General features: G+C 48.1%; 1 protein-coding gene across 3 annotated transcripts in view; it reads right to left on the bottom strand.

Annotated features, from left to right (window-relative positions):
• Positions 1–9671: 9671 nt before the first annotated feature.
• The window catches only part of LOC134992811 (zinc finger protein 485-like), a 113243-nt gene continuing 103971 nt past the window's right edge, over positions 9672–18943 (bottom strand). For all 3 annotated transcript variants that reach the window (XM_063950811.1, XM_063950812.1, XM_063950813.1), the window contains 2 exons: positions 17734–17904; positions 9672–11291 (listed from right to left, as the gene is read on the bottom strand). In XM_063950811.1, coding sequence (XP_063806881.1) covers positions 10455–11291; positions 17734–17904 — 1008 coding nt within the window. In that variant the 3' untranslated portion in view covers positions 9672–10454. The remainder of the gene's footprint in view (positions 11292–17733; positions 17905–18943) is intronic.

Raw genomic sequence — 18943 nt, 5'->3', positions numbered from 1 at the left:
ATTGTATGACTATTGTGCAATAAATAAGTCATGATGTGCTTCACTGGATTAGATCATGTGACCTTGATTACGACACAGCAGCGTTCTACCGACTACCTTGACTTCTGCCACCCTGTTACTGGACTCCTTTGTGTTATCCGCCTGCCCTGAACGTGGTTTGCCTCCTGTTGATTCTGCCGTCCCCAGCCCTGACTTTGGAGCAAGTGGTGCCTATTTTTGCCAGAAGTCTGTCCAAAACAGATACCTTAAGAGTCCACTCTTGTAGAAATGTAGCCGATAGCACTTCACTCAGACATTACCTTATTAGAAGAGGTCCCATGGAAAAAAATATACAGAACATTCTGGAGACATGGGGTCTATCTGAGATACTGTACATTGGAGGACCTCAGAGTGGAGCAACCAGTTGATGGGTGACAGGCCCTAGGTAAATACCTGGGGGTAAATTTACTAAGATGGGAGTTCTATTTAAGATGGGATGTTGCCCATAGCTACCAATCAGATTCTATGTATTATCTTCTAGAAGGTGGTAGATAAATGAGAAGTAGAATCTGATTGGTTGCTACGGGCAACATCCCATCTTAAATAAAACTCCCATCTTAGTAAATTTACCCCCTGGAGTGTGATGAGAAAAGTATTTACATTTGTATTGTGAGTGTTACGCACACCAGTGCTAACAGGAGTATACCGGTGTATGAACAGAGAGGGATGCGAAGCAAACAAACTCAAAGACAGTATAACATAACATACACAGGAGGTGATGGAATAACTAATAAACACAAAGTGAACGGAGAAGCCCAAAGGCTCAGGAATTGGGTGTCTCCCTAGTGTCAGGAATGCTCAGATGGAATAGAGCGGACAATGAAGCGAGGTGTAGTGATTTAACATGTGGAGCACCTGAAATGATGTTGCTAAGAGCAACAGAAGAAACCCCAAAGGGTTACCAACGGGTGTGGGAATAAACTCCTTGGTCAGAGATAGAAATATAGACACAAGGAGAGTATCCACAATCCTAACCCCCACTTGCAGGGCACATGTTCAGCTTACTGCCACTAAACTGACACCTGGACGCCCTGCACAGTGAGGGAGGATTAAGCAAGCAGGTCTGAGAGTACAGCCGCAAACCTGCTGGGTTCACAGAATAGCAAAAGAACCCCAGCAGGTCAAACAACTGACTCCAGTCTTACTGCTAGGTCCGGATTGGCAGAATGAAGTACCAAATCCCAAGGCCTATTCGCAGTAAGCAACAAGTAAATACAAAGTCACACAGTACTAGCTAACTCTCTGGAACTGACTAACAAACAAAGATTCAGCAGCATTTGCCTAGCCTGAGAGGATGGTTTATATAGCAGGTGCTGTCCACGCCCCACTCAGACCTCACAGACTGTGAGCACAAAACCAGCGCCGGATTCCCTGCCGTGCACAGAGCCTGTAACCACTACACAGTAAAAACCCGGACCGGAGTATCAGCTGCGCTCAGGTTACTTCGCTAACACTTGCCTCCCGGTTGCCATGGCGACGTGGCAGCACAGAGCAGGAGATCCTAACAGTACCCCCCCTCTGACGAGGGGTCAAAGAACCCCTACCACCGGGTTTATCGGGGAACTGCGAGAAGAAAGAGCGCATCAGTCTGGGGGCATGAAGATCACAACTGCGCACCCACGACCGCTCCTCCGGGCCATACCCCTTCCAGTGCACCAAAAATGACAGCCGACCCCGAACCATCTTGGAGTCAAGAACCCTTTCAACCACAAAATCCATGGAAATGTAGGTCCATGGCTTAGACGGAATAGAGAGTGGATGTAATGGGCCGACAGGAACCCCTCTAGGAGTTTTATTTCGGCAATGCCCGAACCCACTGATCCACATCCCTAGCCACCGAGGGCCACCACACCGCCCTAGACAGCAACTCCCGAGTTCTGGCAATACCCGGATGCCCTGCCGACCTCTTGGCATGGAATTCCAGGAACACTCGCTGTCTTAACCTAGGAGGCACAAACAAGAGACCTACCGGAAGGTCTGGAGGAGCCTGCTCCTGTGCTCTAAGGACTAATGATAAGAGGTCCTGGGTAATGCCCACTTTAATACATGATGGGGACACAATGGGCAATGGCTCCTCAGTGGTCTCTTGAACTGGAGCAAAACTCCGCGAGAGCGCATCAGCCTTGATGTTTTTTGACCCAGGGCGATATGTTATCAAAAAATTAAAGCGAGCAAAAAACAAAGCCCATCGTGCCTGCCTGGTATTGAGCCGCTTCGCCGACTCTAAATATGCCAGATTCTTATGGTCGGTGAGAATTGAGACCACAAACTTAGCCCCCTCAAGCCAGTGTCTCCACTCCCCGAGTGCATCCTTTATAGCCAACAATTCCCGGTTACCCACATCATAATTCATCTCGGCAGACGAAAATTTACGGGAAAAGTAAGCATAGGGATGAAGGCGATTATCAGACACCCCCATCTGAGAGAGCACTGCCCCAATACCTATCTCAGAGGCATCCACTTCTACCACAAAAGGACGCTCTGGATCTGGGTGTCGCAGCACCTTGGCCGAGACAAATGCCCTTTTGAGACGGGCAAAGGCCGCTTTGGCCTCCCAAGACCAGTGAGCAACTTCCGCCCCTTTCTTAGTGAGTGCCACCAAGGGGGCCACTATAGACGAAAATCCAGCGATAAACCGTCTATAAAAATTCGCAAAACCCAGAAAACGCTGAAGCGCCTTCAAACTAGTGGGCTGCACCCAATCCAGGACTGCATGTACCTTAGAACCCTCCATTTGGAAACCTTCTGAGGAGATAATATACCCTAGAAATGCGATTTGCTGGACTTCAAACTCGCACTTCTCCAGCTTCGCCCCAAGCTGGTGGTCTCTGAGTTTCTGGAGGACTAAGCGTACATGCTTCCGATGTTCATCCAGGGAATGAGAGAAGATTAGGATGTCATCTAGATAAACAACTAAGAATCTATCCAAATATTCCCTGAGCACATCGTTCATGAATTCCTGGAAGACTGCCGGGGCATTAGAGAGCCCAAAAGGCATCACCAAATATTCATAATGCCCTGAGTGGGTATTAAAGGCAGTCTTCCATTCATCCCCCTCTCTTATTCGGATTAGATTGTAAGCACCGCGTAGGTCAATCTTAGAAAAAATGGTGGCAGTACGAAGCTGGTCAAACAAAACCGAAATGAGAGGCAGTGGGTACGAGTTTTTAATCGTGATACGGTTCAATTCCCTGAAGTCGATGCAGGGTCGCAACGAACCGTCCTTTTTACCCACGAAAAAGAACCCCGACCCAACTGGGGACTGTGAGGGTCTGATAAATCCCTTAGCCAAGTTCTCCTGAATGTACTCTGCCATAGCCTGAGTCTCAGGACGTGACAGGGAGTACAACCTGCTCTTGGGAAGCTTAGCATCCGGCAACAAATCAATGGCACAGTCATAGGGGCGATGGGGAGGTAGTACCTCCGCAACTTTTTTGGAGAACACATCCGCAAAATCTGCATAACATCCTGGCAATCCTGGCAAACTTAGCTGCGAGAGCCTGACTGGAAGGCTCAAGCAACTCCTGAAACAATCACTACCCCAACTAAGAATCTACCCAGAGACCCAGTCAAATTGAGGGTTATGGGCCCTTAACCAAGGTAACCCCAAAACCAATGGGGCAAAAGAACAGACAGTCACATAAAAAGACAATTTTTCAGAGTGTGTGGCTCCAATAAACAAAGGAATTTGGCTGGTGCAGGAGGTAATTTTACCCTGGGACAATGGTTCCCTGTTTAACCCACAGATCTCAATCTCTTATGCCAAAGGTACTGAGGGAACAGAGTGTTCCAGGGCGAATTGACGGTCCATGAAAACCCCATCGGCCCCACTGTCAACAAAGGCCTCAGTCTTGACAGTTTGACCGAGAATCTCCAAAGTCACCGGAATGAGAAAAGTCTTTTTAGGAAATTCTGACTTCTGGCCTGACAGGATATTTCCCATCACCCTCAGGCCCTGAAGTTTTCCGGTTTTTCTGGGCATGATACTACAACATGACCTTTATTCCCACAGTACAAACACAAACCCTGCTGTCTCCTCCGCGTCTTCTCACGCGAGGAGAGGCGGGTAGCCCCAATCTGCATAGGCTCCTCGGAATATTCCTCAGAGTCTGAGGTTCCCTTGGGAAAAAAGGAAACTGCGGTCTCCCTTTCAAGCCTATGCTCTCTCAGCCGTCTATCCACCCGGATGGATAACTGCATGAGCTGATCTAAGCTATCAGGCGAGGGATATTGTACACCAGTTGGTCCTTTATCTGGTCAGAAAGGCCCCTTCGGTACTGGCTTCTCAGGGCTGGGTCATTCCACTGGGTATCATGAGCCAACCTCCGAAACTCCGTACTATAAACCTCAGCTGGCCGTCGCCCTTGCTTAAGAACCGTAATCTGAGCCTCGGCTGAAGCCATCTTGTCAGGGTCATCATACAAAATGCCCAGTGCCGTAAAAAAAGCATCAACACTTTTAAGCGACGGACAGTCAGGCTGTAACCCATATGCCCAGACCTGTGGGTCTCCTTGTAGCAAGGAAATCACCATGCCCACCCGCTGAATCTCCGACCCAGAAGACTGGGGCCTAAGCCTGAAATATAGCTTACAGCTTTCCTTGAAACAAAAGAACTGCGAGCGATCTCCAGAAAAACGATCCGGGAGATTTACTTTCGGCTCCTTAACCCCTGAACTTGCCGCTGCTGCTGCGGGAGCTCCGCTAGCGGCCTGCGGGGTATTCATTTTAATGGACATCTCATTAAATTGTCGAGTCAGGACCTGCACCTGATCGACCACCTGTTGCAAAGTATTTTGAGGGGTATGCTCCATATTCCCACAAAATTTCAACAGGAGTAGGGCTGCTGAATATGTTACGCACACCAGTGCTAACAGGAGTATACCGGTGTATGAACAGAGAGGGAAGCGAAGCAAACGAACTCACAGACAGTATAACATAACATACACAGGAGGTGATGGAATAACTAATAAACACAAAGTGAACGGAGAAGCCCAAAGGCTCAGGAATTGGGTGTCTCCCTAGTGTCAGGAATGCTCAGATGGAATAGAGCGGACAATGAAGCGATGTGTAGTGATTTAACATGTGGAGCACCTGAAATGATGTTGCTAAGAGCAACAGAAGAAACCCCAAAGGGTTACCAACGGGTGTGGGAATAAACTCCTTGGTCAGAGATAGAAATATAGACACAAGGAGAGTATCCACAATCCTAACCCCCACTTGCAGGGCACAGGTTCAGCTTACTGCCACTAAACTGACACCTGGACGCCCTGCACAGTGAGGGAGGATTAAGCAAGCAGGTCTGAGAGTACAGCCGCAAACCTGCTGGGTTCACAGAATAGCAAAAGAACCCCAGCAGGTCAAACAACTGACTCCAGTCTTACTGCTAGGTCCGGATTGGCAGAATGAAGTACCGAATCCCAAGGCCTATTCGCAGTAAGCAACAAGTAAATACAAAGTCACACAGTACTAGCTAACTCTCTGGAACTGACTAACAAACAAAGATTCAGCAGCATTTGCCTAACCTGAGAGGATGGTTTATATAGCAGGTGCTGTCCACGCCCCACTCAGACCTCACAGACTGTGAGCACAAAACCAGCGCCGGATTCCCTGCCGTGCACAGAGCCTGTAACCACTGCACAGTAAAAACCCGGACCGGAGTATAAGCTGCGCTCAGGTTACTTCGCTAACACTTGCCTCCCGGTTGCCATGGCGATGTGGCAGCACAGAGCAGGAGATCCTAACAGTGAGCTACATATAATACATCATATAACAGAGAATAACACACATGATCCAGAACCATTAGAGGTATAAGTAAGTCCAGCTTTCGGCCAGAAACACTGTGGGCACTTAATAGCCTGGATGAACTGGCCTACATACTGCCAACAATTAAATCTGGAATGTCCCTGTACTCCAGACATCTGGATGCTTGGGAAGTTCTCTCACTAGCAGATGGGTCAAATTATTTTGCACCTTTTAGATGAATGGTTAAAATCTTTCACCCAGAATATGCCAATGTGAGTATATTTTTGGTTATGGGGGTTGTCATCCCACGTTACTCCAGCCAAACATTAAGAGTTGCTATAATAGAGAACAAATAAGAAAAGGCAAAGGATGATACTATGGGAGCAGTCTGGAATAGCAGTCGGAATATGGATGATGCTATGGCTCCAGGGAGGAGTGTAAATCATAGTTATGTATTCCCGGCACACAGATCTGTCCACCTACCTCAGAGGAACCTCCAGATTATTTCCATGTCCCAGTGGCAGCTCTTACTTCTTAAGCAGTGGTGCTACAAGTGTTATGGACATCAACATCCCTTCACATACTGCCAAATGGTGTGCACCAGAGAGACATAAGGGAAGACCCTACATTGGAAGACCCCAACTTTTCCCCTCTATCCAACAAGACAAGGGACATCTGGGGCAACACTGTAGAGAGAAAGGAGGCGGCACTGTAAGCGGTGCAGGACTAACAAGACAGGGGAGACAAGGCTGTCACATTCGCTGCTCCAATATGGAATACACTCCGCACCCAGATGGAGTGAGGCAGAGGCATCTACAAAAGAGGATACATCGCTGGCAGAGGTGGGTGAAGGGAAAGTAGGTTCTGTGCTGTGCTACACTCAGTAGGCTCGGGTGCTAGTACCTCCTACGGCAATAGTTTATGTAAGAATGGCTTGTTTACGAAAATAGCACAAATGGAAAATCCATGCAACAACTGCTCATCTACGAGGGTACATGAAGAAAAAAAAGTCTGAGAAAAGCATCATGGGTCATGTGAGATGGTCACTGAACGCTCCTGTCTCTCTCTGTTAGTTGACCAATAATATAATGAAATGCCAACTGTTCAATGACCAACTATGTCGAAGTGGATGTAAAATGAATTTTAAAGGCACTTGACAAGGAGAAGCAGAAATGGTGAGCCGAGTTGTGCGATACAAGTGAGGAAGCTGAAATGGTGAAATGAGTTGGGCAGACAAGTGAAGAAGCTGAAATGGTGAAATGAGTTGGGCAGACAAGTGATGAAGCTGAAATGGTGAAATGAGTTGGGCAATACACGTGATGAAGCTGAAATGGTGAAATGAGTTGGGCAATACACGTGATGAAGCTGAAATGGTGAAATGAGTAGAACGACACAAGTGAGTAAGCACAAATGGTGAAATGAGTTGGGCAATACAAGTGATGAAGCTGAAATGGTGAAATGAGTTGAAAAATACAAGTGATGAAGCTGAAATGGTGAAATGAGTTGAAGGATACAAGTGATGAAGCTGAAATGGTGAAATGAGTTGGACAATAGAAGTGATGAAGCTGAAATGATGAAATGAGATGGGAAGACGAGTGAGGAAGCTGAAATGGTGAAATGAGTTGGGAAGACAAGTGATGAAGCTGAAATGGTTAAATTAGTTGAACAAAAGAAGTGAGGAAGCTGAAATGGTGAAATGAGTTGGGCAATACAAGTGAGGAAGCTGAAATGGTGAAATTAGTTGAACGATACAAGTGAGGAAGCTGAAATGGTGAAATGAGTTGGGCAGACAAGTGATGAAGCTGAAATGATGAAATGAGTTGGAAAGACAAGTGAGGAAGCTGAAATGGTGAAATGAGTTGGAAAGACAAGTGATGAAGCTGAAATGGTGAAATTAGTTGAACGATACAAGTGAGGAAGCTGAAATTGTGAAATGCATTGGTGAAATACAAGTGAGGAAGCTGAAATGGTGAAATTAGTTGAACAATACAAGTGAGGAAGCTGAAATGGTGAAATGAGTTGAATGATACAAGTGAGGAAGCTGAAATGGTGAAATGAGTTGAACGATACAAGTGAGGAAGCTGAAATGGTGAAATGAGTTGAACGATACAAGTGAGGAAGCTGAAATGGTGAAATGAGTTGAACAATACAAGTGATGAAGCTGGAATAGTGAAATGAGTCCGGAAATCCAAGTTATGAAGCTAAAATGGTGAAATGAGTTGGTAATACATTTGATGAAAATTAAATGGTGAAACAAGTTGTATGATACAAGAGATGAAGCTGAAATGGTGATATGAGTTGGAAATACAGGTGATGAAAATGAAATGGTGAAACGAGTTGAGTGATACAAGTGATGAAAATGAAATGGTGAAACGAGTTGAGTGATACAAGTGATGAAAATGAAATGGTGAAACGAGTTGAGTGATAAAGTGATGAAAATGAAATGGTGAAACGAGTTGAGCGATACATGTGATGATGGTGCACTGAATACAATGCGGCAGATGTATTAACATGGAGAAGGGAGAAAGAACTGATAAGTGCAAGGTGATAACGCACCAGCCAGTCAGCTGCTGTCACTTTTTAAATCCATAATGATTGGCTGGTGCCTTATCACCTTGCACTTATCACTTCTTTATCCCTTCTCCAGGTTAATACATCTCCCCCAATGTTCTATGAGTGGACAATGAAGACTCTTGAATGTTTTTTTTTATTACGGTTTTGGTACCTGCGCTCTGCTTCCGATAGTTCTTCCTTCTGCCAAAGTGATATCTTATCTGAAGACAGTTTCCCCACAAGGCCTTTGGAGAGACAGAGAGAGAGTATGCCAGTACACACCCAGCGCTGATGACCCAGGAAAAAAAAACACTCTATGTTTTACCCAGATAGCGCTGTAATATCTGTTTTGCGCCAAATTATGTGCCCCCCCCCCCTTCTTTAAAACCCTCTTTCACCGTGGTTAAGCAGGGGAGAGTCCGGGGAGCTTCCTCTCAGCTGTGTGCTGTGGAGAAAATGGCGCTGGTGAGTGCTGAGGAACAAGCTCCGCCCCCTCATCGGCGGGCTTCGGTCCCGCTTAAAATTTCAAAACATGGCGGGGGATCTCTCTTATATACAGTGCCCTGCCTGTATATAAGGTTATTGCCACCTTTTGAGGTCCATATTGCTGCCCAGGGCGCCCTGCACCCTTACAGTGACTGCCGTTTGTGTGTGCTGTGTGGGAGCAATGGCGCACAGCGCTACCGCTGTGCGTTACCTCAGTGAAGATCTGAAGTCTTCGGCCGCCTTTGAAGTCTTCTTTCTTCACATACTCACCCGGCTTCTATCTTCCGGCTCTGCGAGGAGAACGGCGGCGCGGCTCCGGGACGAACTGCGGGGTGAGACCTGCGTTCCGTTCCCTCTGGAGCTAATGGTGTCCAGTAGCCTAAGAAACAGAGCCTAGCATTAAAGTAGGTCTGTTTCTCTCCCCTCAGTCCCTCGCTGCAGGGACTATGTTGCCAGCAGGCTCCCTAAAAATAAAAAACCTATCAAATACTTTCTTTTTCAGGAAACTCAGAAGAGCTCCCTGTAATGCACCCAGCTCCTCTGGGCACCGTAATAAACTGAGGTCTGGAGGAGGGGCATAGAGGGAGGAGCCAGTGCACACCCATACCTAAAGTTCTTTCTTAGTGCCCATGTCTCCTGCGGAGCCCGTCTATCCCCATGGTCCTTACGGAGTCCCCAGCATCCTCTAGGACGTAAGAGAAATTGTGTTTTCTTTGGTTCTTATGTGAATGGGATGAGGACATTGTATATAACTGTGCCCTGAACACGGAAGTGATGATATTGCTTCTCACATCTACTTGTATGTCCAGGACATGCTGACAACTAAAAAGAGACGGCGTCAGGACCTGGGCTGAGAATTTATCCTTTATTGAACAGAAATAGAAAAAAGGGGAAAACACTGTAACCAGTATATGCCGGCTCAGTGACACCGGATATGAGGCGCCAGCTGGAGAACCACAGGGCCCAGGAGTGACATGAAATATTTAGACATTTTCTGAAGGAAATCAGAGCTCAAAGTAAGACAAGAGATGGGTCGGAGTCTGAATTTACCCTGTTTGGGGCAAGACCAACACTCCTCTCTGCTGACTCCTATTATGGTCAGGGGCCCAGCAAAGTAACGAAACGTGCCCCACTACCTACAGGCGCATACTATTTACAATACAAAACGTTCTGCTGTGTTTAGTAAGGATCCTGGGGGAAGACATAGTCACCGAAGTACACTTAGGGCAAGTGTCCATTCACATGTGGGCCAGAGACACGTACCCCAGGCCCAAAAAAAACCTATGTTCAAATTTTTCTAAAAATATTGTTTGGGTTTGTCCCAGCCCCCTCGTCTCTCCCCCTCTGTACAGAAAGGTCCCGCTCTTTGGTATCTGTCATTGTTACACTATATCAGCTCTTCGGCCACATCACTGGGTGCCTGGACACATGGATACTTTGACCTGTATATTAGAATTGAGTCCTGATAGATGAGATATTAGAGCACTGTCTTGTGCATTCTGGATGGGCTAAGAGTTCCATACGTGATGTACCCATGTCAGATACGTAGAAGCCTCCACCTACGTTGCGCAAGAGCAGGGTCTGATTTCTCCCTCTTTAAGGCAAGTTGCTCTATCTGTGAGCGCTCCATGCTCTCAAAACAGCGGCTGGGGGTGCTTGTCGCTCTTACGTCTGGTGCGCAGCTGTTCATTTAATCGGTTCCGGATTTCGCTGTGATCAGATTTCCTCAACGTAAAATGACGCTCCACGATCTCCATCACCCGCCTCTTGACATTCAGCGGCACGCCTTTCCTGCCTCGCAGGCCGTCCAGGTTTACGCGGTTTACCCACCCTTTATAGATATCAAATGGAACTACGGCCCGAAACACGAGAGCGGCAAACCTGCCTGGTTTCCCTGCGCTCCGGGCCAGGAGACCCCATTCTCTCTCCGCACTCATAGGCTGCATGGCAATGTTTGGCAGCCGCTCCCCCATGCTGCACGGAGCGTACTGTGGGAGTCCATAGAAAGGAGAATCTAGAGAGGTGCCCAGGTCGGATTCATCCTCTCGTTTGATGGTGGTCGTGGGTAACATGTCATCTTCATCATGAGGATTCTCGTACATCCATGAGACGTGTTCTCTGTTCTGTTCGGAGAGGGAGTCCAGACCGTAGCCGTACTCACACTGCAGACTACTCTCCGGAGAGGCCTGGCCAGACTCCGTAGACTGTCTGTCATCTGAAGCTTGGCTCCACACTGGGCAGGAATTCTGCACTACTATAGTAGGAGGATGTGATGGAGATCTGCAGGCATCGGACAATGGTTTGGAGGAACAGAGCGAGGCTACCATCTCCTTCAGCTCCTTCATCTCATGAGCCAGCTGGTCCATGGCTGCCCTCATCCAATCCCGTTCATGCTGAGCCTGCGCAGTGCTTCTGCGGAACCTTTTCAGCTCCCGTAACATCTCCTGGTGCATGCGGCTGGGCCTCTTGTTCTATCACCAAAAGAAAAAGACAGCGAAACTGAGAAGTGACCTTCTGCAAACAGCATAGACACCACAGTACTAAACACCGATATTACCTTACTAGAAATTCAACAAGGGTGGGATAATGACAAGTGTCTCCTAAAGTAAAATAACATTTCGTTGGAGCTTCTTGTACGATTTATCAGTAAAAAAAAAACAAAACAGGATTTTGATACCTACCGGTAAATCCTTTTCTCCTAGTCCGTAGAGGATGCTGGGGTCCACTTCATGACCATGGGGTATAGACTGATCCGCAGGAGCCATGGGCACTCTTAAGACTTTTCAATGGGTGTGAACTGGCTCCTCCCTCTATGCCCCTCCTCCAGACCTCAGTTATAGGAACTGTGCCCAGGGAGACGGACATTTCGAGGAAAGTATTCACTTTTATACTAATGGTGAGATACATACCAGCTCACACCTCAACCATGCCACACAACATGGCATTCAACAGAACACACGCCAACAGGCATGAACCAATTACAGCAACATGCTGAAACTAATATAACACAACTTGTGTAACTCTAATAACAAAACTGCAGGTAAAGTACACACTGGGACGGACACCCAGCATCCTCTACGGACTAGGAGAAAAGGATTTACCGGTGGGTATCAAAATCCTGTTTTCTCATACGTCCTAGAGGATGCTGGGGTCCACTTCATGACCACATGGGGTTTATACCAAAGCTCCAGTACAGGCGGGAGAGTGCGGATGACCCTGTAGCACCGATAGACCGAACTTAAGGTCTTCATCGGCCAAGGTGTCAAACTTGTAGTATTTAGCAAATGTGTTTGACCCCGACCAAGTAGCTGCTGGACAAAGTTGCAATGCAACCCCCGGGCAGCCGCCCAGGATGAGCCCACCTTCCTAGTGGAGTGGGCCTTCACCGATGTTGGTAACGGCAATCCAGCCGTAGTATGAGCGTGCTGAATCGTACTTCTGTTCCAACGCGCAATAGACTGCTTGGAAGCAGGACACTCAATCTTGTTGGGAGCATACAGGACATACAAAGACTCTGTTTTCCGTATTCGAGCTGTTCTAGCGACATAAATCTTCAAAGCCCTAACCACATCTAGAGAATTTGACTCAGTGAACGTGTCAGTAACTACTGGCACCACAATAGGTTGGTTTATGTGGAAAGATGAAACCACCTTCGGAAGAAAATGTTAACGAGTCCTCAACTCTGCCCTATCTTCATGGAAGATCAGGTAAGGGCTCCTGTGAGACAAGGCCCCCAATTCAGACACCCGCCGTGCGGATGCCAATGCCAAAAGCATCACCACTTTCCAAGTGAGAAACCTCAACTCTATCTCTTGTAGAGGCTCAAACCAATCTGATTGAAGGAACTGCAACACCACATTAAGGTCCCATGGTGCCACTGGAGGCACAAATGGAGGCTGGATGTGCAGAACCCCTTTCACGAAGGTCTGCACCTCTGGAAGAGAGGCCAATTGTTTTTGGCAGAACACTGACAAGGCCGAAATCTGGACCTTGATTGATCCCAATCGAAGGCCCGCCTCCACACCAGCCTGCAGAAAATGGAGAAAACGTCCCAACTCAAACTCTTCCGTAGGAGCCTTCTTGGATTCACACCGAGACACATATTTTCTACAAATACGGTGGTAATGTTTCAACGTTACTCCTTTCCTGGCCTGAATAAGGGTGGGGATGACTTACTTGGGAACACCCTTTCGGGCTAGGATCCGGCGCTCCACAGCCATGCCGTCAAACATAGCCGCGGTAAGTCTTGATACACGCATGGCCCCTGCTGCAGCAGGTCCTCGCGAAGAGGAAGAGGCCGAGGATCTTCTATGAGCAACTCCTGAAGATCTGGGTACCAAGCCCTCCTTGGCCAGTCTGGGGCAATGAAGATTGCTCGAGCTCTTGTTCTTCTTATGATCCTGAGCACATTTGGGATCAGCGGAAGTGGAGGGAAGACATTCACCGACCGGAACACCCACTGGGCCACCAGCGCATCCACTGCTATTGCTTGAGGGTCTCTCGACCTGGAATAATATTTCTGAAGCTTCTTGTTGAGACGAGATGCCATCATGTCTACTTGAGGAACTCCCCAAAGACTTGTCACCTCTGTGAAGACTTCTTGGTGTAGGCCCCACTCTCCTGGATGGAGATCGTGTCTGCTGAGGAAGTCAGCTTCCCAGTTGTCTACTCCCGGAATGAAAATTGCAGACAGAGCCTTTACATGTCTTTCTGCCCGGGTCTGGGACTCCAGGTCGACAACAAAAAGGTCGACACACCTTAGGTCGCCGCCAATTGGTCGACACACCTTAGGCCGACATGGACAAAGGTCAACATGGACAAAAGGTCGACAGGAACAAGGTCGACATGGAAAAAGGTCGACATGAGTTTTTTATGTTTTTTTGGTGTCGTTTTCTTCGTAGAGTGACCGGGAACCCCAATTAGTGCACCGCGTCCCCTCGCATGGCTCGCTTCGCTCACCATGCTTCGGGCATGGTGCCTTCGCTCCGCTTCGCTCGGCACAGATTACCGTTCCAATCGTAGTCTACATGGATCGTTAAGTATAAAAAAGTTCCAAAAAAGAAAAAAATTGTGATAAACTCATGTCGACCTTTTTCCATGTCGACCTTGTTCCTGTCGACCTTTTGTCCATGTCGACCTAAGGTGTGTCGACCAATTGGCGTCGACCTAAGGTGTGTCGACCTGGAGTCCGGATACCTTTCTGCCCAGAAGAGGATCTTCGTCACCTCTGCCATTGCCGCTCTGCTTTTCATTCCACCCTGCCTGTTTATGTACGCGACTGCTGTTACATTGTCCGACTGGATCTGTAGAAGGCCGTTGTAAATGTCTCTCAATTCCAGAACGTTTATGTGAAGGCAGGCTTCCTGACTTGACCATTTTCCCTGGAAGCTTTCTCCCTGAGTGACAGCTCCCCAGCCTCGGAGACTTGCATCCGTGGTTACCAGGAGCCAGTCCTGAATCCCGAACCTGCGTCCCTCTGGTAGGTGAGAACTGTGTAGCCACCACAGGAGCGAAATCCTGGCTTTTGACGACAGGATTATATGATTATCTTCCGGTGCATGTGTAGGTGGGATCCCGACCACTTGTCCAACAGGTCCCACTGAAATACCCTGGCATGGAACCTTTTCCACCGGAAGAAATACTCTCTGAACTTCTGTGTCCAGAATCATCCCGAGAAAAGACAAACTTGTCGTCGGTTCCAGCTGTGACTTTGGATAATTTATGATCCAACCGTGTTGTTGGAGTATTGACAAGGAGAGTGTGATGTTTTGTAACAACTGCTCCCTGGATCTCGCCTTTATCAGGAGATCGTCTAGATAAGGAATTACATTGACTCCTTTTTGACGCAGGAGAACCATCATCTCCGCCATCACCTTGGTGAATACCCTCGGCGCCGTGGAGAGACCGAAAGGTAAAGTCTGGAATTGGTAATGGCAATCCTGAACCGCGAATCTCAGATAAGCCTGGTGAGGAGGATAAATGGGAACATGCAGGTAAGCATCTTTTATGTCTACAGACACCATGTAGTCCCCCTCCTCCAGACTGGAAATCACTGCCCTCAGTGATTCCATTTTGAACTTGAATCGTTTCAAGTAGAGATTCAGATTTTTCAGGTTTAGTGTCGGTCTGACCGAGCCGTCCGGCTTCGGAACTACAAAAAAGCTTGAATAAAACCCATCCCCTTGTTGTGACAAAGGTACCAGGACTATGACCTGATCCTGACATAATTTTTGGATTGCCGCTGTTACTGCTTCCCTTTCTGGAAGAGAAGCTGGCAAGGTCGATTTTAAAATTCGGCATGGGGGAACGTCTTGAAACTCCAGCTTGTATCCCTGGGACACTATTTGCAACACCCAGAAATCCAGGCCAGACAGAATCCAACCTTGGCTGAACAGTTTGAGACGTGCCCCCACCCGAGCGGCCTCCCGCAGAGGAGCCCTAGCGTCATGCTGAAGATTTGGCAGAAGTAGGGGTAGACTTCTGCTCCTGGGAACCTGAAGCTGCTGTGGACTTCTTTCCCTTTCCCCTACCCGCAAAGAAGGGGGAACCTCTCACTTTTTTGTATTTATTGGGCCGAAAGGACTACATGTGCGGGTGATATGTCTTTTTTGCCGGTGCAGGCGCAGAGGGCAAAAATATTGACTTACTTGCGGGAGCCGCCGAGACTAACGCATCCAGTCCATCGCCAAATAAGGCCTCACCTTTATATGGTTGAGCCTCCATATTTCTTTTGGAATCTGTATCCGCGTTCCACTGGCGAATCCACAACGCCCGCCGAGCCGATACTGCCATGGCAGCGGCTTGTGAACTCAAGAGTCCAATATCCTTCATTGCTTCCAGCATGTATGCGGCAGCGTCTTTGATATACCCTAACTTAAGGAGTATCTCATCTTTATCAATCGTGTCAATTTCTGATGACACGCTTTCTGACCATTTTTCAATAGCGCGACTCACCCACGCGCAAGCAATAGTGGGCCTGAGTAGTGTACCATTGGCAACCTAAATGGATTTCAATGTAGTTTCCATCTTTCGGTCTGCCGGCTCTTTTAGTGAAGCCGTGCCAGGTGCAGGGAGAATTACCTTCTTTGTAAACCTGGACAGTGCACTGTCTAACACAGGGGGTGACTCCCATTTTTTCCTGTCCTCCACCGGGAAAGGATAAGCTATCTGAATTTTGTTGGGAATACGAAATTTATTTTCGGGATTCACCCACATCCCTTCAAAGAGTGTATTAAGCTTGTGGGAAGGAGGGAAAGTGACCATAGATTTCTTTTCTTTATAGAAATAAGCCTTCTCCTGAGGTACAGGAGTGGTTTCCGTGACTTCCAGAACTTCCCTTATAGCTACAATCATATATTGTATATTTTTTGCCAATTTATGATCTATTTCTCTGGAGTCACTATCGTTGACACAAGAATCAGTGTCCGTGTCGGTATCAGTGGTCTCTTATGTGACCCAGAGGAGTCGCCTGCGGATGGAAGAACAGAGCCCTGAAAAATCACATCTTCCACAGATTTTCTCCAGCACTCAGCATGAGATTCAGACATATCTAATCTCCTATTGATATGATGCATACTATCACGTATTTCTTTCACCCATGCAGGCTCTTGGTGTGCCGGCTGCCCCACCACATTACACTTCTGTGTCCCTAAAATGGTTTCCTCCAGGGAGGAACTCCCTGCCTCTGACATGTCTTACACACGTGTACAACACACACACACAGACACACTGGGACTTATAGGGGACAGACCCACAGTAAAATCTGTCAGAGGGACACAGTTTAGGAGCAGCCAGTTCACAACCCCAGCGCCAGTATCTAATGCCTGTGAACACAGAATGCCCACTGACAAGCAGCGCTTTTTACACAGTAAAACACACTTGTAAAGCACCAAATTCGCTTGTGCCCCCCCCCCCCCCCCTGTTCTGCACCCTGATACTTGTAGTCAGAAGTGAGGGAGGACCAGTGATTTCTCTGCAGCCTGAGGAGAAAATGGCACTGAGCAGTGTGCTGGCTGCCTGAGGAAGAAGCTCCGCCCTTTTTACCTCAGAAACTTTTCATAATCTTTATACTGGCGGGGGTAGGGCTGTGCCTGGGCATCTTATGCCCCCTTTTTGCCAGTTTATGGAGGTGTTTTTGCTGCCCAGGGCGCTCCCCACTCTGCAGTGCCTGTATGTGTGGGCAGCAATGGCACGCTGCGCTCCCGCCAGCCACGCTGTACCTCAGCCGTCACTTTTCTTGATAGAAGATCTGTCTTCTTCTACTCACCTGTCTTCTGACTTCTGGCTCTGTGAGGGGGGTGACGGCGTGCTGTGGGAGTGAGCATCTAGTGTTCAGTTCCCTTCAGGAGCTAATGGTGTCCTGTCAGCCAGAAGCAGAGCCATGAAACTCTGAGGAATTTGGTTCTGCTTCTCTCCCCTCACTCCCACGAAGCAGGGAGTCTGTTGCCAGCAATTCTCCCTGAAAATAAAAAACCTAACATAAGTCTTTTCAGAGAAACTCAGTAGAGCTCCTCAGAGTGCATCCAGTCTGCCTGGGCACATTTCTAAAACTGAGGTCTGGAGGAGGGGCATAGAGGGAGGAGCCAGTTCACACCCATTGAAAAGTCTTAAGCGTGCCAACGGCTCCTGCGGAACCGTCTATACCCCATGGTCATGAAGTGGACCCCAGCATCCTCTAGGACGTATGAGAAAAAGTCAAATATTAATAAACTCGCCGCTCCCAAAGAGTGAACAGTAACTCTGCACGGACAATTCGGCTTGAGAGTAGGGCCGCACACTGATCTATAAAACAAACTGGGCCGCCGTCTTGTAACGTGGCAGCTCCCTCAGACGAACTGAGTCCTATGGTGAGCGTAGGTTATACTTGCATCCCGTGCACTGACCAGTAACTGGCGTAGGCTGCCGCGTACCTACCTCTGTCTGCGTGGCCTGCTCTCTCCTGGTAGCACTCTCTGGAACGTGCTCTTCCTCCTCCAACTCAATTTTCACCGATTCTACTGACCCAAGAGCGTCATGTTCCTGAAGCTGCAGATGCTCTGCTTCTGGGGATTCCGCATTCCCCTCCGCATCCCATCGGAAGCACAGCTGAAAGGTAAGACTCTGTTACATATACTGCAATATACAGTACATAGTAACACTGCCTGCCATGTGCCACACCCGTACATAAAAACACCACCTGCCATGTGCCGCACCTGTACATAGTAACACCACCTGCCATGTGCCGCACCCGTACATAATAACACCACCTGCCATGTGCCGCACCTGCACATAGTAACACCACCTGCCATGTGCCGCACCTGCACATAGTAACACCACCTGCTGTGCCGCACCCATACAAAATAACACCACCTGCCATGTGCTGCACTCTTACATAATAACACCACCTGTCATGTGCTGCACCCGTACATAATAACACCACCTGCCATGTGCCGCACCTGTACATAGTAACACCACCTGCCATGTGCAGCACCCGTACATAATAACACCACCTGCCATGTGCTGCACTCTTACATAATAACACCACCTGTCATGTGCTGCACCCGTACATAATAACACAACCTTCCATGTGCCGCACCTGTACATAGTAACACCACCTGCCATGTGCAGCACCCGTACATAATAACACCACCTTCCATGTGCCGCACCTGTACATAGTAACACCACATGCCATGTGCCGCACTCTTACATAATAACACCACCTGCCATGTGCCGCACTCTTACATAATAACACCACCTGCCATGTGCCGCACTCTTACATAATAACACCACCTGCCATGTGCCGCACCTGTAAATAATAACACCACCTGCCATGTGCCGCAATCTTACATAATAACACCACCTGCCATGTGCCGCACTCTTACATAATAACACCACCTGCCATGTGTCAAAGTCGAAAAATATTGCAGAACACACATCACGTACAAACTGCACACACATGCCCACTGCGCGTGCACTTGTTCTGCCGTGCGTGCACATATCCGCACTTTGCGTATGGTCGCTCCCGCGGTCCTGCGCATCGGCGCGTGGTATGGGTATTTACGGCGGAGTTTGTGTACGCATGGAGAGCCATCAAAACACATTACATATTTAATCCAAATAGCGCACAATGTACACATAGTCTCCT

Source organism: Pseudophryne corroboree, chromosome 2 (genome assembly GCF_028390025.1).
Source record: "Pseudophryne corroboree isolate aPseCor3 chromosome 2, aPseCor3.hap2, whole genome shotgun sequence".
NCBI lineage: Eukaryota > Metazoa > Chordata > Amphibia > Anura > Myobatrachidae > Pseudophryne > Pseudophryne corroboree.
Note: the sequence above shows the minus strand (reverse complement) of the source record. Positions and strands in the feature narration are given on the sequence as shown.